This window comes from Saccopteryx leptura, chromosome 3, assembly GCF_036850995.1.
Source record: "Saccopteryx leptura isolate mSacLep1 chromosome 3, mSacLep1_pri_phased_curated, whole genome shotgun sequence".
Taxonomy (NCBI): Eukaryota; Metazoa; Chordata; class Mammalia; order Chiroptera; family Emballonuridae; genus Saccopteryx; species Saccopteryx leptura.
The window spans coordinates 50497434-50515315 of NC_089505.1; the positions used below are offsets into that span (position 1 = coordinate 50497434).

A 17882-nucleotide genomic window follows, 5' to 3' on the forward strand; every position below is an offset into this window, starting at 1 on the left:
GAAGTAGAGAGCATTTATATGGCGCTTACTATGCAACAGGCACTCTTTTATTTTTTATTGATTTTTAGAGAGAGAGGAGTGAGAAAGAAAGAAGGGGGAGGAGCAAGAAGCATCAACTCCCATATGTGCCTTGACCAGGCAAGCCCAAGGTTTCGAACCAGCAACCTCAGTATTCCAGGTCGACCCTTTATCCCACTGTGCCACCACAGGTCAGGCACAACAGGCACTCTTTATTTTCATCATTTAACTTCATATCATGACAGCTACAAAGAAAGTCTTGTGGGCCCTGGCCGGTTGGCTCAGGGGTAGAGTGTCAGCCCAGCGTGTGGAAGTCCTGGGTTTGATCCCTGATCAGGACACACAGCAGAAGCACCTATCTGCTTCTCCACCCTTCCCACTCTCCTTTCTCTCTCTCTCTCTCTCTCTCTTCCCCTCCCTCAGCCAAGGCTCCACTGGAGCAAAGTTGGCCCCAGCACTGAGGATGGCTCCATGGCCTCTGCCTCAGGTGCTAGAATGGCTCTGGTTGCAATGGAGCAACGGCCCAGATAGGGGGAGCATTGCCCCCCGGTGGGCGTGCCAGGTGGATCCTGGTTGGGCACATGCGTGAGTCTGTCTGACTGCCTCCCCACTTCTAACTTCAGAAAAATACAAATTTTTTTTAAAAAAGGAAGAAAAAAAAAGAGTTTTTCTGTGCCACCTGTGAGTTTTGGCATCCATAATGAAAGCATTCACTGGTACCTGTATGGCCCAGGGAGAAGCAGAGAAGAGGAAAATAACTCCAAAAACTTCCCAAGCAATAACCATTGGTAAAAATTTAGTCTGATTTCCACAAAACATCCTTTTATTTTCTATTTTGTCCAAATAATTTAATCACTAGCTGCAGTGACAAAGTTGATATGCCACAGTTCTTTAATTTACACTGGAAATTTATCAGCTCTATTTTCCTTAAGTGAATCAAGTCACTAATAAAGTTATTAATGAGATTATGGAAGAAAGAAACAAATGGGTTCAACCTGCAGGGTACAAGACTTCCAATACTGACTCTAAATCTAACTACGGGTCCTTTTATATCCTTTCTTATTTCTTCATAGAAGGCAGGAATTGGGTGCATTGATATCATTTGATTATTCAACTATTATGATCACTAACTGATTAATTACTTAATTTCTTAATTGCAGACTTGTGGAGCATTGAATTTGGAGTCCCATAATAGGTTTGAGCCCTATAGCAATGAATGAATTGTTTAGCTTCCCCACACTCTAATTTCCTTATCTATAAAAGTCAGGGATTTTAGGGGGCTGTGAATGAGAAACCTAGCTATGTAAGCCTGTAAAATCTGTAAGGTTGAAGTTTGGACAATGACTTCAGAGTTGCTTCTGAACCTACCACCAAAAGATGTTTTTTGTTATTGTTTTTTGGTTTTTTTAAGTGAGAGGAGGCAAGATAGAGAGACAGACTCCCTCATGTACCTTGACTGGGATCCACCCAGCAACCCCTGTCTGGGGCCAATGCTCTGCCCATCTGTGGCAGAGCTATTTTTAATACCTGAGGTGGAGGCTCCATGGAGCCATCCTCAGTGCCCCAGGGCCAACATGCTCTAACTAATCAAGCCATGGCTGTGGAAGGGAAGAGAGAGAGAAAAAGGGGGGAAGGGTGGAGAAACAGATGGTTGCTTCTCCTGTGTGCCCTGACCAGGAATCAAACCCAGGACTTCCACACACCAGGTCGGCACTCTACCACTGAGCAACTGGCCAGGACCCAAAAGATGTTCTGAAAACTCAGAGTAACTTAAAGTAGGTTTCCACTGTGATTGAGATTCTGACTTACAGAATAAAGAATTTGATTTTTCTCTTGTGGAAGACCAGGGGACAACCTATGGAAATCACATACAGTGGAATTAAACAGAGGAAAGAAAGTAACTGACATCTGCCTTCTGTGAGCTTGGGCAAGTCCTTCACTCCTGGACCTGAAGATTCCCAGCTGCACATTAAGGTGGCAGATCTGAGTCCCATTTCAGTGAGCCTAAAAGTCCAATATTCTCTGTTTGGTGAACTGCTACAAAGGTTAGCAATTCAATACAGCTATGTGTCCCATAGAGCAGTGGTCCCCAACCTTTCTTGGGCCACGGACCGGTTTAATATCAGAAAATACCGCCTGACCAGGCAGTGGCGCAGTGGATAGAGCGTCAGACTGGGATAAAGAGGACCCAGGTTCGAGATCCCAGGGTTGCCAGCTTGAGCTCAGGCTCATCTGGTTTGAGTGAAATCCCACCAGCTTGAACCCAAGGTCGCTGGCTCAAGCAAGGAGTTGCTCGGTCTGCTGGAGGTCGTGGTCAAGGCACATGTGAGACAGCAATCAATGAACAACTAAGGTGTCGCAACGCGCAATGAAAAACTGATGGTTGATGTTTCTCATCTCTCTCTGTTCCTATCTGTCTGTCCCTGTCTAGCCCTCTCTCTGACTCACTCTCTGTCTCTGTAAAAAAAAAAATTTTTTTTTTAAAAAAAGAAAATATTTTCACAGACCAGCCTTTGGGGTGGGACAGATAAATGTATCACGTGACCAAGACAAGCGTCAAGAGTGAGTCTTAGATGGATGTAACAGAGGGAATCTGGTCATTTTTTAAAAATAAAACATTGTTCAGACTTAAATATAAATAAAACAGAAATAATGTAAGTCATTATTCTTTCTCTGCGGACCAGTACCAAATGGCCCACGGACCGGTACCGGTCCGCGGCCTGGGAGTTGGGGACCACTGCCATAGAGGAATGATCTAAGCTGGCTTGGGGACCAGAGGTCTGTAAATTAGAGGCGCAAAGACATAAATGAGTATGAATAACTAAACTCATTAAACATTTTCTCTTGGGAGTATCTTTTTGTAGGTTGTGTGGATTTTTCTCTTGGTAGTATCTTTTCGTAGGTTGTGTGAATTTTAAATTCATTCTTGTCTTCTCATAGACCTCAGTTTCTGAAGTTCATGGTATTATGCATAATTATGCTTAATTCATTTCCTGTTCTTTCAGTGTACGGGCTGTGCGTACACTCTTCCTGTCTCTCTGCACCCTGCATAAAGTAGACATAAATTATCCCTCTGTTGGATACACACTCATTCATTTATAGCAGCAGCAGTGTGGTCCAGGGTGGAGTGAAGGAGAGAACATGAGAGTCTGAAGGTCTGGGTCTTGTGCTGTATCTTCCTAGTTATGTAAGCCTGGAAAACCAAGGTAGGCGTTCAACCTGAGCATGCCGGGCCTGGGTGACCTGCCTCCCAGAGGTCTGTGGAAACTAAATAAACTCACCTACGTGAAGCTATGAGACACAAGTCTTGTTGAGGCTGTAAAGACTGAACATACACCATCATTACAACATGGGGATAAAGACTGGAAGACCATATGCAAATGCTGAACAATGATTTTATCAGGGTCTTGAGATTACAGGTGTTTTGGGTTTTTTTTAATTTTTTATTTATATATTTATTTATTTTTACAGAGACAGAGAGTGAGTCAGAGAGAGGGATAGACAGGGACAGACAGCCAGGAACGGAGAGAGATGAGAAGCATCAATCATTAGTTTTTCATTGCGCGTTGCAACACCTTAGTTGTTCATTGATTGCTTTCTCATATGTGCCTTGACCGCGGGCCTTCAGCAGACTGCGTAAACCCTTGCTGGAGCCAGCGACCTTGGGTTCAAGCTGGTGGGCTTTTGCTCAAACCAGATGAGCCCGCACTCAAGCTGGCGACCTTGGGGTCTTGAACCCAGGTCCTCTTTATCCCAGTCCGACGCTCTATCCACTGCGCCACCGCCTGGTCAGGCTACAGGTGTTTTTTTAATTTATCTTTCAAACATTCTGAATCATGATTTTAGTACTTTAAATGGAAGCTTTTAAAAATGTAGTTTCTCATGACTAGTGGGTTTCCTTGGGAAGTGCTCCCTTCATTTCCATTGCCAAGGCCACGCCTCGCCAGGCTCTCCGCAGCCACCCAGTCTCCCTGTTCTGCCTGCATGCCATCTTGCACGCTGAAGCCAACACTGGCTTTCTTACTTTCATCACACCTGAAAAACCTTCCCTAGCTCTTGCTTTTTCTCTCTCATGTCAGAAGTAACTCCTGCGCTAGAATCGGTGGTGGGATTCAGCCAGTTTGCACCGGTTCAGCAGAACCGATACCTAATTTTCTGTTGTGTTCGGAGAACCAGTTGTTAAAATGGCAAGTGTAATCAGGGTTCTCTCTAAGATGATCTAAGATGCAGTGCAGTCCCACCACTCACAGCAGATCAATGTAGAAATCACAAATTTATATTTCTTATTCTTTTTTCTTTTTTTTTTTTTTTTTGTATTTTTCTGAAGTTGGAAACGAGGAGGCAGTCAGACAGACTCCCACATGCGCCCAACCGGGATCCACCTGGCATGCTCACCAGGGGGTGATGCTCTGCTCCTCTGGGGCGTTGCTCTGTTGCAACCAGAGCCATTCTAGTGCCTGACGCAGAGACCATGGAGCCATCCTCAGTGCCCGGGCCAACTTTGCTCCAATGGAGCCTTGGCTGCAGGAGGGGAAGGGAGAGACAGAGAGGAAGGATGCAGGGAAGGGTGGAGAAACAGATGGGTGGAGAAGCAGATGGATGCTTCTCCTGTGTGTTCTGGCCGGGAATTGAACCCAGGACTCCTGCACACCAGGCCAACGCTCTACCACTGAGCCAACCAGCCAGAACTTATTCTTTTTTAACATTCATCTGGACAACAGTGTATGCTAAGTGCCCATAGTAATGTTCATTCCGTCCATTGGTGAAAAAAATTGCAAGTGAGGACGCCAATCAAGAAGCAAGATGGAAATATCTTAAATAACACTTTTATTGGTTTTTTTTTTCAGGTATTATTTAACATTTTTTTCATTAATATTTTAAAACTCTTCCTTATAACATAATCTAGTTTTGTGTACCTCTTTTATTGTTCTTATTTAAGTATTAAATACATGAAATAATAAACTCCCTTTCAGTATATCATTTTTTTGTACTTAAAATGGTCATTGGGGCAGAGAGTCAGTTATTAAATTATTTGAGTCCCACCACTGGCCTGAACGTCAGTCCTGTGATGATATGACTGCACCTTCTTCCCTGCCACTCCCAAAGCGTCCTTAGCTCCAGTTAACCAGTCTTCAATACTGATTTAAGGTCTGTAGCAGAATAGAGACAACAGCCAGCCATCAAACATACACTTTGGTGCATACAGTATTCTTAAAAATTTTGAGCCAACCTTTAAAAATTGAAATTGTACATTAAATCCAATTTTCATCTTCTTTCTTTAAAAATAGGAAGGTCTGGCAACATAGGTCTTTCATTCCCTCCAGGCTACACTGACTACACAAGGCTACAATCTGGCAACAGTTGACAGAAGCCACGTAACAGCTGGCCCTGGGATGAAGCCTGCAGTCCCACCACTCACAGCAGGGCCTCTGCTGGCCCACAGGCACCTTTGGGAACAATAGAGAAAGGCATCTCTTCCCCTGAGCAGAGGCAGCCCCACCCAGAGTGCACGGTTTGGCAAGGCCAGCAAAGGTTGGATGGATTTCAGTCACCACTCTCCAATTGGGCTAGGATGTCTCATTTAGGACCCAGCCAGCATGACTATAGGCACCAGCTGTGTCCCCACAACAAATGCAGTCAGGGCCTGGCATCTGTAGGCTCAGAGGTCTAAAATGTCCAGAAGAATAGTAACCTAGACTCCAACTCTGTTTATCTATGGTACTCTCAGCTCTGTCCTCTGCCTTGGTTCCACGTTGCCTTCCCTCAGTCACAGGAGGCTGTCAGAACTAAGAGCACTGCCTGACTCTTTATTCATCTGCAGATGAAAAGAAAGCCTTCCCATGACCCTTGAACAAGAGTTCTGTGCTAGACTCTCTAATTGAATCACTCCTAAGCCAATTCATTTTGGACAGGACAATGCTAGGCAGTGATTGGCTCAGGTTTAGGTTATCTGAATGATTCGCGACAGCAAGGTGGATGGTGACTTACACCAGAGTTTCACAGCAAAGGTATTATTAACATTTTTGCCAGGGTAATTCTTAGCTGTGCGCTAGTGGTGCATCTCATCACAGTACATTTAGTATATCTGGCACCAACCACCGTATGCCAGCCCTGCACTCCAATTGTTGGGATGACCAAAACCACCCACTCGCTGATCAGATCCGAATACTTCTGCATCTGGAGGGCTGGCCAACCTGAATGGGATGTAACTCTGGGGAGGGGTGGCTCCTTAAAAACAAAGCCTAGGCCTATTAGGAAGATGTGAGATGTGAATGAATTCTGGGAAAGCATACCACAAATATTAACTGTTTTTTTCTAGGTGAGAAAGAAGTCAAAGAAAAAGTATGGCTGCTAAATTTTTAACGTGTGATTCCATTTCAGATGTGCTCCTGGTTACTATGGAAACCCCTTGCTTATTGGAAACACCTGTAAGAAATGTGACTGCAGTGGAAATTCGGATCCCAACCTGATTTTTGAAGATTGTGATGAGGTCACTGGCCAGTGTAGGAATTGTTTGCGTAACACCACTGGATTCAGATGTGAACAGTGTGCCCCCGGCTACTATGGAGATGCCAGGATAGCCAAGAACTGTGCAGGTAGAGCACTGTAAATCCTAAAGCAGCTACCTGGCCAGTGTGTATACTGGATTTATCTTAGGAGAGTATCACAAGTGTCCCCTTGTCTCTTTTCCAAGGCAATGTACATTCTCAGGGGTAGGTATTATCCCTGGTGTAACTTAGCTTTGCATGAGACACTGACACAAATGACCTTTTGCCTTACTACCTTATGTCCTAATTTTGATCAAAGAAAAAAAATCAGACTTCCATGGATAGCCTAAACGGGTCAGAATTCTGAATGAAAACGTGTGTGGTCCACATCACTTTTTTTTTGGAAGCTAAGCGCCATTTTCCAGTTATGTTTGGTAAAATGGACATTTTGGTGAAATAGCTGAGCAAGTTAAGGGTAGAGCTAAATATCCCCCAATTTCCTCAAATTGTCAGAGCAAATATCCCAGGAAGAGTATAAGAAATATTCCTGGTTAGACTTAAGTTAGACTAAAATGTACACATTTTATTCATAATTTACCTAATCCATTTGCCATATAGAGTGAAGCGCTTTAGAGGTTAAGTGAAATTTCCTTCCTCTAGGGATAAAAGAAGGCTGAGACTGGATATTTCTTCCTCTTTTGTGACTTTGATGGAAAGAAGGGTGAGGAAGAGATATTGTATCTTTGTGGCGCACTCCTATTGGAAATTCTCTCACTAAAACAGAATCCCACTTAAAAACATTTTAAGAAGTGAAAAGTTGAATATTGAGAAGAAAACACATGTGATCTGCAGAAGCCACAATAAAAAGTAAGCATGTTGTAATGCCAGTGGCCAAAGCCTGGCAGGTTCGCATTGGATTCAGGCAGAGGATAGTGAAACTGCAGACCCAGAAAGTGGTGGGCCATTCCCGTTTAATAAGGTCTCACAACAGCCAATGAGCCAACAGGCAGGGGAAACCCACTTTTCGGGCTCCTCGGAGTGGCTGGCAGACAATCCACCGTCTGCAATCCGCAATCCGTCCTTAGCACAAGCACCCACAGCTTTGCACAGACTATCCACACGTGGCGCTGCCACGTGCTCACGCACTAATCAAGCAAAATGCTTGCAGCCAGTAAACCGGCGAGTAGGCCTCACACAGTTGTTTTCCCCACACATGTCTACAAGAAGGCAGAGAGCACAGAGGCATACATAATACCAGAGATGACACAGGGAAGAGCAGGGCTCCGTGTCCAGCCAGGCTAAAGAAGGAAAGCAGGTCTCAGAAAGAGTGTTGGCAAAATTTGAGCCTTAGACATTGATGTTCTGATTCTGAAAACATTTACTAAACTTATGTTCAGACACAGAGAAGCTGATCACTCTTGGAAAAGAAGCTAATGTTAGAAGTAACAGGCATGATCTTGCTGAATCGTTTAATAAATCAACATTTCGTGGAACATTAAATAGCTGAACATGTAATAACTGCATTTTGCCTTAAAACGAATTTTTTTATGATTTTTCTGTAAAGACAGTTAAGTGGTGGGGAAACTTCACAATTCTATTTCAGCTTATTTGTTAGCACAGATAGCTTAGGAATTCCTTTTTAAATATTACAAATTAATTTCTACTCTGACACTCAGTGGGAAATGAACAGTGTGATGAGATGGAGGTTTTGTTTTTGTTTTTTTCCAAAAGGCTTTCTTGAAAATCATCAGTAGATGAATAATGGGTTCTAAATTTGTGTAAACATGTTTCTAATTCTTTCCACGACATAATTTCTGGCCTTCCCACTGATAGCTATCACTTGGAGGTTTGGAGCCGCCTTGCCAAGGTCAAGCGCTGTGGAAGCCAAGATTTGCTCTTGGGTGTCCTCACTCTCCTTGCTGGCTGCTCCTCCCTCACACCTGGCAATGATCAGTCCTGCAGTTGGATGAAACTGGAGAATCAGTCTGCAGTGAAAGGCTGGCTTTCAGATTCCAGTGGAAGAATGGGCTTCTGGATTATCCTGTACCTTTTGAAATTTACCAGGATCTTTCTGGACTGAAGCAATGGCACAGTCATATCAGAATCCCCCCCCCCACCCCCTACCCCAAATTGGACAAGGAGTCCTAGAAATTTTAAATTTGCTTTTGCCTGAGCGTCACCTTTGAAAATCTCACTGGACTGGGGCTTAATTGGGTGAGGGGTACAATCTCTATATCATAGCATGTAATTAATCCCCATGGAGTAATTATATGCTGATAGCCAATATTTCTAGAAACCACAAGAACATTGCCATATTTTAAGCATTAAGAAATGACTCCCTAATCCCTTGTTTTTGTTTCCCACAGTGTGCAATTGTGGAGGAGGTCCATGTGACAGCGTAACCGGAGAATGCTTGGAAGAAGGTTTTGAACCCCCTACAGGCATGGACTGCCCAACCATAAGTAAAAATAACAGTACATGACTAACCCCACTTCCTCTAATGTGCTGCAGGTGTAGGATTAAGGAGAGCTATACAACACCCTCTCTCTAGAAATTGCCTGAATTCCACCCCTAGCTTTCACGCTGTCTGTGACTCAGCCAAATAGACCTAAACAAAAATATTCAGTTGTCCACTGATTCCGATTGGCAAAAGGGTGATTTACATTTAAACACCTTGATTTTGCAAAACTTATTTTATCAAGTCTTTAAGTTTGGCATCCTACCTAGTGAGTAAAGGCAAATGCAGAAACGCAATTTCCAGTGACTGAGTTTATTTTAGCTCCTTTTTCTCTTCAGGTCACCAGAAAATATGGTTAACAGAAAATGCTTTACAACTCTGGGGAAACTGAGATACCAAGAGATTTTAGCACCTTTTCCCAAATCACTGCACCTCCGGAGTGGCACCAGAAATAAACTAGTCAGGCCTTATGAAAAGGAGATGCCGTCTTTATTTCCTGGATTTTTCTGTCACTCCTGTCAAATTATGAGTGGTCCTGATGGTGCAAGGACCTGCTAAAACATTTCAAAACAAATTCCCAAAATGGGTCTTAATGACTTTTCAAGCATCCTTCAAATGCTTACTCTAGAATAGCCCATGATTGATTCTTAGAAGGACTTAAGGAAAGCTTTGCCTGAAAAAGCTGTCTATCAAGAAAGTAACTGCCTAAGCAGGCGGTGGCACAGTGGATAGAGCGTCAGACTGGGATGTGGAGGACCCAGGTTCAAGACCCCAAGGTCGCCAGCTTGAGCACGGGCTCATCTGGCTCGAGCAAGGGGTCACTCGGTCTGCTGTAGCCCCCCCGGTCAAGGCACAAATGAGAAATCAATCAATGAACAACTAAGGAACCGCAACAAAGAATTGCTGTTTCTCATCTCTCTCTCTTCCTGTCTGTCTGTCCCTATCTGTCCCTCTTTCTGACTCTCTCTGTCTCTGCCACACACACAAAAAAAGTAACTAATGTTTACCTTTAAGTGGAGTGGTTTAAAGACTATTTTAACATTGGGTATCCCCTTCCTTAAACAAAAGTATTTTGACCTCTGAATCCCTCTGGACACAAGAGATGAATATTACCAATGAATCATAGTTTAGAAGATGGCACAGAAGGGAGGCACAAGCAGGGCAAAATGTATGCACTGAAAGGTGGTTCCCCAAGCAAGGTCACTTTAAGGACATCAAGATGCCTGCCTGGCCCTGTGCACCTTTCTTTCCAGTTGATGTTCCCCTGAGAGTGGATATAAGTAAGACCATATTAAACTTCAAATAACAAATTAACATATTAACAACTATTAACACTTGAGCCTCCCTTTATCAGTTCTCCAGAAGAGAGTACCTTCTGTGAGAAAGAGCTTGAGTACAGAAAAGTTTCAAAGGGTGTACTTGTGAGTGTCCCCCAGGAAGGCACTGAGTCCCTGGGGGGTAATGACAGTGGTGAGAGGAACTCAACTGTGAATGCAGGAAACAATGAGAAATTGCAACTACCCCACCAGACAGCAGGTCAGACCACGGGGGGGGGGGGGGGGGGGGGGGGGGGGAGACACACACGCTGCGTCGCTCCTGCGGTGGGGCCAAGGAGTGAGTGGCACTACAACAGGGACGGAGACGAGCCAAGGTGCTAGGAGAGGCGCAGAGCCTAGCGAATAGCCGCCTCCGCCAGCAGGCACAAAGCACAGCCCAGGCCAGGTGTGAAGAGTGTTGTCCCAGAGGGCGGTCCACGCTAAAGAGAAGTGGCCAACGCCTTTCCTCACCCGCCCATCGCAGGTGGCTCGCTCCGCCGTGCTTTCCTTCTGTCTCAGTTGGGCGCTCAGTATTCATGTTAACTTATTTTCCCTGTAGCATGGGTTACTTGCTTTTTGTTTGGTTTTAAGGGGGGATAGGGCTTGATGGGCAGTTTGGCTTATTTGAGGCTCTACTCCACTTTGAATATAAGGACTAACTAGTTCTGTGACCCAGAACAGCACCTCGAGAAACAAAAATGGAAATAGTATTAACTAAGGCAGTACATATAGTGATCTACTTAAAGCAATATACATTCCAGCCGACTTTTGATTTTGAGGAATCGACATGCCCATTCTACTTCCAGGCTGTGACAAGTGCATCTGGGACCTGACCGATGACCTCCGCTTAGCTGCGCTCTCCATTGAAGAAAGCAAATCCGGTCTGTTGAGTGTGTCCTCTGGCGCCGCTGCCCACAGACACGTGAATGAAATGAACTCCACCATCTACCTCCTCAAAGTATGCAGAAATGTTGTACCTTCTGCATGTTTTCATTCTGGTTTCACAGAACCACTCTAGTAACTCCTATCCCTTTTGGTATCTGAGTCCCATGGCTATATTACAGATTGTTAGACCTAGGAAATGATGGAAAGTTCATCGTAAGCATGAGCTCCAGCCGAAACCAAGAGCTGCCATCTATAAAAAGAGGTTAATACAGAAAATGAAATGACTGAAAAACTAGCCCCTATGTGCAAAGCTAATGAGAGACGCAAGACACTCATTTCCTGGGTAAAGCTGTACGTGCGTCATTCAAGTCATTACCACAAACTCACCATTGCCTTACTCTCAGTTTACAGTGTTTAGAGGAGTTTCTTTAGTAAATTCTCTCTCTCCCTCTCTCTGTTTCCCTCTCTCTATCTTTTATCTCCTACCTTTACTTTTCCTTCTCCCCATCGTATTTTTCTCATTTTCCTGCACTCTTACACACACTCAAGCACACAACATATTCACATCCTGTTTTTCTTCACAGGTCTAGTGGTTAATCTCTAATAAGCAAGTTAAAGGCAGGCAATACACTCACCTTTCTATCACAATCAACAGATATTAAACACACACACACGCACAATAATAATTGGCTGAAATAGAATTAATACTAGCACACTTTTTGTCGTTATTTATTTTGTTAGTCAATTTAATTTAATAGTTAAGAGCATAAACTTTGAATTTAGACTGTTTGCATTCAGATGCCAGTTCTGACTTACTAACCTCGGGTAAGTTATTTAACCACTCTACTCTTCAGTTTTCTCATCTAGAATTAAGGAATGTTTTGAACATCTCGTGGATTGTTGAGAGAATTCAATGAGTTGATACGTGTACAGCAGTTAGAACTGTACCTAGCACAGTAAATGCTCATTACTGTACTTTTTTGGAGGTACGAATGACATGTACAGCAATTGCCCAAATATGCAAAGTGCAAAACAAAACAAAAATCACAAAATGGTAGAGCTGGGTGGAATCTTAGTGAACATTCTATTCCAAACTTAGAAATTGTTCTTGTCCAAGCTCATCTGTGTAAACACATGAAGGCCCTCATCACAGAGGATTCACCCAGACGTAGGCTTCTCGATACCACTTGAATCCTCTTTCCTTAAGAGCACAACTTTAAGACAGGTATAATTAGAGTTGACTAGAAGCCAGTGCCAAGACTGATGTGCTTACTCTGAAGTAATCTGAGTAAAGCCACATTTGGACCAAACTTCTCAAAAATGAAAAAGAAAGGGGCAAATGGTCTGAAATAAAAAGTATTGCTCTACTTATACCAAAAAAAAAAAAAAAAAAAAAAGTAAATTTCTAGACTCCATATACACTGATTTGAATAGGTTGATCATTTCTTCCACAGTCTTCCAAAACTGACATTTTAAAGCTCAGGCACCCAAGGCCACAACCAGTCTATACTGTGCATTTGTGAAAATTAGAAAAGGCACCCCTTCACCATGGCCAGCACAGCCCAGACCAGGGCCTCTGTCTGAGGTGCAGACCTTGAAGAATTTTAGCCTCTAGGGACCTGAGAACCCTCAGGCGGACCCCAACCTTCCTACCAGCCTGCAATAGACCCCAGATCCCACTGTTTTGGGAACAGAGGCTTCCGTTCTACTCTGAGTCCTCTAACACTATGAGAATTTTGTGCTGATGTTTATAAATCTGTTATGTGCATCGACTGATTATTTTCAAAACATTTTTCTCCACAGTCAAAATTGTCTGAAAGAGAAAACCAGTATGTCTTAAGAAAGATACAAATCAACAATGCTGAGAATACAATGAAAAGCCTTCTGTCTGATGTGGATGAATTAGCTGAAAGGGTATGTGTTCAGTTTCTGGGACTGCCTTCAGAGAAGGGATTTAGCTGGTGTGAGCTGAGCTAGTCACAAACAACGGAGGCTTAACAGCTCAGAAAATATGCGGTGACTCAGGTACCTTAAAATAAATCAAGGGTATACTCGGTCTCTACTGCTTCTTCCCATCCTGACTGGTTTCCTTGAAAAATTGAGTTTTATGGGGAACTTTCTTTATATTCACTTTCACTGCTGGTTAATATGTTTGGTATATGTTTCAGTTAGGATAGTCATTCAGCTGTTTGCCTTAGCATTCTATGACTAAGACTAACAGCATCCAGAAATAAGCTTTACTTTGTAGAATATTATAAACAAGAAGAAAGGAATTGTGCTGAGAAAGCCGTTTTGCACTTTGGCACAAATATACAGCTAGTGCTCAACTTACGACCATGACTGGTTCCGACAGACCAGTCTTAACATGATTTGGTCGTAAGTTGAGTAGGCTATATGTACAGTACTGTGAAATGATGTTATAAAAATCTTTAAGTCATATTTTATAATTTTCTTTTATTATTATTATATATCATAATTTTCTTTGTTCACTTTATGCCATTTGTATCATCTCTACACAATTTTGTTTCTTATTTTTACATTTGTCAGGTTTAAGTAAAACACTGCATTACCAGTACAACTGGTTTAATATTTGCAAAGAAAATTTCCTCTTGGTAGACATCTTGGAGGGGTTTGATGAAAAATATCCAAGACACAAAATACAAATTGCTGTACTGAGTCTGGGATAACAATTGAAATGGTGCACGCAGAGATGGTAGTGCTGCCAGAAGTTGGTCCGCACTGTCGTACGCCCAATTGGGCAACACTTGCGCTGCCAGACATGGAGCAGTGGTGGCTAGCGATTGTGGTCGTAAAGTCGACTGGTCATAAGTTGCATAGGTCGTAAGTCAATCTATATATATATATATTGTATATACCATAAAATTCCAAACAGATTAAAGACTTAGATTAAATATCTAATTCACAACAAAATAGAAAGAAATATTAATTCTTGAAAGGAAATAACAATACATTTAATACAGTATGAGAAATTACAATAAAAAGATATAATAGACTTGACAAGATACAATTTCAAATACTCAGTAAAACAGCTAAATAAATGGAAAAGTCAATGAAACTAAGAAAAATATTGAGGGGAATACGACTTGTAAAAGCTCTCAGAAATTAACTAGAAAAGCATTAAAACTTGAGCAGAGTCAACGCAAGAAACTATCAAATACATTCTCCAAGACCCCAGTGGAAAAATCTCCATCTTCTATAGTAATAAAAACACAACTGAGCCACAAGGCACCATATTTAACATATTAAAGTGTTTAACAAATTGTCCCCCTTACTATGCCCCACCAGTACCAGTACTGCCTAAAGCACTACGGAATTTCTGCTTTCTTATACTGCTGTTTGACATAAACTGTTGAAGTGCCTTTCAAAAATAGTTCTCACTTTCTATAAAAATAAAGGTTAAAATAATTCTGATAATCTCTTTTGAGCTTGGAGCTCTTAAACTTTTAAGAGATTAAGCTTCTAAAAATGTTACTTACTCTAATTGGACCCTTGGAAGATTGAATGACTTTGAAATGCATACAAAAATTGTCCTTGCTTCCCATGTGATGCTGCAAATTAATCCAAGTACCAGCATTTGAAAAGCAGTGAGATCTTTTAAATTTCAAAGGAAATACCAAGAAAGTGCCTCAACTCTTGAGGGAATGTTTTCACCAAGATCAGTTCTTCAGACAGAGTTACAGATCATTTTGTTGTGTAGTTTTCCTATTTTTGCTGTAAGTCAAATGCAGGCAGGCTTTCCTGGGGATAAATAATGCAAGCTTGAAAATAACATCCCCGTAGAAAAGGCTCCTCGACAGCAAGAACACACCACCAAAGCGGGAGGTGGATGGTAGCATTCACACAGCTGTTTCCATTCTTACCGACAAGATCCTGCTGAAACATTTCAAAATAAATGCCCAGAGTTTATCATAAGGACTTCTCAAGCATCCTCAAGCTCTTAGTTTAGGAGAGTCCATAATTGATTCTAAGAATGATTTAAGAAAAGTATTGTTTTAGAAAGCTTTCTATTAAGAAAGAAACTGGCCCTGGCGGTAGAATGTCGGCCGTGTGGAAGTCCGGGTTTGATCCTGGTCAGGGCACACAGGAGAAGCGCACATCTGCTTCTCCACCCTTCTCCCTCTCCTTTCTCTCTCTCTCTTCCCCTCCTGCAGCCAAGGCTCCATTGGAGCAAAGTTGGCTGGGCACTGAGGATGGCTCCATGGCCTCCGCCTCAGGCAGTAGAATGCCTCTGGTAGCAGCAGAGCAACACCCCAGATGAGCAAAGCATTGCCCCCTGGTGGGCATGCTGGGTGGATCCCAGTCAGGCGCATGCAGGAGTCTGTCTGACTGCCTCCCTGCTTCTAACTTTGGAAAAATACAAAAAAGAAAAAAGAAAAGAAAGAAACTAATGTTTAGCTTTAAATAGAGTGAAAGATTTCAGTGTAGGTTCCCACAGTGATAAAAATCATACTAATATTGCCTCTTGAACTTGAAAATACCTCTGTATGCAAATGACCTGCCACATAAATCTTATATAACCTAAATCTCACCATTTACATTAACCTGAAGTTACTGGTTTTGTCCCAACATCCATATCCAAATTCTCTAGCCCTTTTTTAGGAAATCTTATAGCTCTTTCCCACCCCTTATTCTGGGAATCCCCTAAAAGGTGCCCATGCATTTGATGAAAAGAGGTCTTTAGGACTGAAAGGAAAGTTGGTCACCTCCACACATCAAAAGCATCTGAGTCTCATTTCTTATCCTGACAAAAAGGCAGGACAGAAAATAAAAATGTTTCAATTCCAAAAACATTATTCAATATCTGACATATAACGGTTATTGTGCTAGGTGCTAGAGATACTAAAATGAATATAATAAGACTCCTGCTCTCAAAGAGCTCACAGTCTAGTGAGGAAAACAGGCATGTAAAAAAATTATAACAATATTCAATAATCAAGATATGATACAGCCTGACCAGGCAGTGGCGCAGTGGATAGAGCGTGGGACTGGGATGTGGAGGACTCAGGTTCGAGACCCCGAGGTCGCCAGCTTGAGCACAGGCTCATCTGGTTTGAGCAAAAGCTCACCAGCTTGGACTGGCTTGAGCAAGGGGTTACTCAGTCTGCTGAAGGCCCGCGGTCAAGGCACATATGAGAAAGCAATCAATGAGCAACTAAGGTGTCGCAAGGCGCAACGAAAAACTAATGATTGATGCTTCTCATCTCTCCGCTTCTGTCTGTCTGTCCCTGTCTGACTCTCTCTCTGTCTCTGTAAAAAAAAAAAAAAAAAAAAAAAAAAAAAAAAAAAAAAAAAAAAAAAAAAGATATGATACAGCCTAAAGAGATAACTCTACGGAAGAAACAAATGTTTTAACAGGGGTACTTTATGGAAGACTTCTCAGAGAAAATGAGCATTGACTCATGCATTGAAAAATGGCTAGGAGTTTATCAAGTATGTCCAAGCAAGGGAAAATTACCACAAAGCAGAGAGATGTAAAGCAACACTTTGTATTTTGGCGACTGGACAAACTTTGGCCTTGGCCTTCTAGAAGATTAATTATAAGACAAGGAGCAGAAAATAATGATAAGTTCTCAGAGGCCACACCATGGAAAACCTTGCCCGCAATGCTGGGAACATGAATTTCACACTGTGGATTTTGGAAGACATTAAAACATTTACTTAAAAACAACGAGCTGCCCTGGCCAGTTAGCTCAGTGGTAGAGCATTGGCTTGGCATGTAAAAGTCCCGTATTCGATTTCTGGTCAGAGCACACAGAAGAAGCGACTATCTGCTTCTCCACCCTACCCCTTCTCTTTCTCTCTCTTTCTCTCTTCCCCTCCTGCAGCCATGGCTTAAACAGTTTGAGCAAGTTGGCCCTGAGCACTGAGTATGGCTCCAGGGCCTCTCCTCAGGCACTAAAATAGCTCAGTTGCCAAGCAATGGAGCAGTGGCCCCAGATGAGCAGAGAATCAGCCCCAGATGGGGGTTGCCGGGTGGATCCTGGTCAGGGCGCATGCAGGAGTCTGTCTCTCTGCCTCCCTGCCTCTCAGTAAAGAAAATAAAAATAAAACAAATAAATAAAAACAATGAGCTGATCAGATTTGGGATTTCAGAAACACTCCTCCTCAGTAAAGGTTATAGAGATTGGGGAGTAAAGACTCTGAAGATAGGAACACAAAGTAGGAGACTGCCACAGTAATTAAACAAGAGTGGTTGATTGCTACCTTGTCTTCATTTGAGAAGAATTGCAATGAACAAGAATTAAGTGAGAATGGGAAATGGGAAACAGGAAGAGGGCCAGAACAGCAAGTGAAAAAAAATAATTTGGTGATCAATTGAATATTAAGATAAACAGGAGGAAAGCTCAGGTTTGGAGAAATGGCTAACTAAGACTAAAAATAGAGAATGGATTATCCTGGACAGTTTAGGGATGAAGCATCTGCAGTTGCTCTGACGGCAGTTAGAGATTCGAATCTGTTGTTCAGGGAAGAGATCAAGGCTGGAAAGGTATTTGGAAGTCTTAATGTTTAGGAGATAAGCAAGCCCAAAGAAGTAGATATCACTGAACAGATTCTGAAATGGCACTCCAGTATTCCTACTATTGTTTTGTTCAAGACTGTCCCTTTGATGCTTGTCTCCCAGAGTGAGTACTAGAAGTTCCCCCATTCACTCTCAGAAGTGTCCTCATTTAAACAAAATATATGATCATTCCCGAT

General features: G+C 42.5%; 1 protein-coding gene across 5 annotated transcripts in view; it reads left to right on the top strand.

The window, feature by feature from the left end:
- LAMA4 (laminin subunit alpha 4) overlaps window positions 1-17882 on the top strand; it is a 167788-nt gene that overhangs the window by 75065 nt on the left and 74841 nt on the right. For 3 of the 5 annotated variants that reach the window (XM_066373432.1, XM_066373430.1, XM_066373429.1), the window contains exons 6-9: window positions 6400-6614; window positions 8873-8968; window positions 11087-11238; window positions 12969-13079. In XM_066373432.1, the coding sequence (XP_066229529.1) occupies window positions 6400-6614; window positions 8873-8968; window positions 11087-11238; window positions 12969-13079 (574 nt within the window). The remainder of the gene's footprint in view (window positions 1-6399; window positions 6615-8872; window positions 8969-11086; window positions 11239-12968; window positions 13080-17882) is intronic. The other 2 variants (XM_066373433.1, XM_066373434.1) reach the window with 2 other exon arrangements.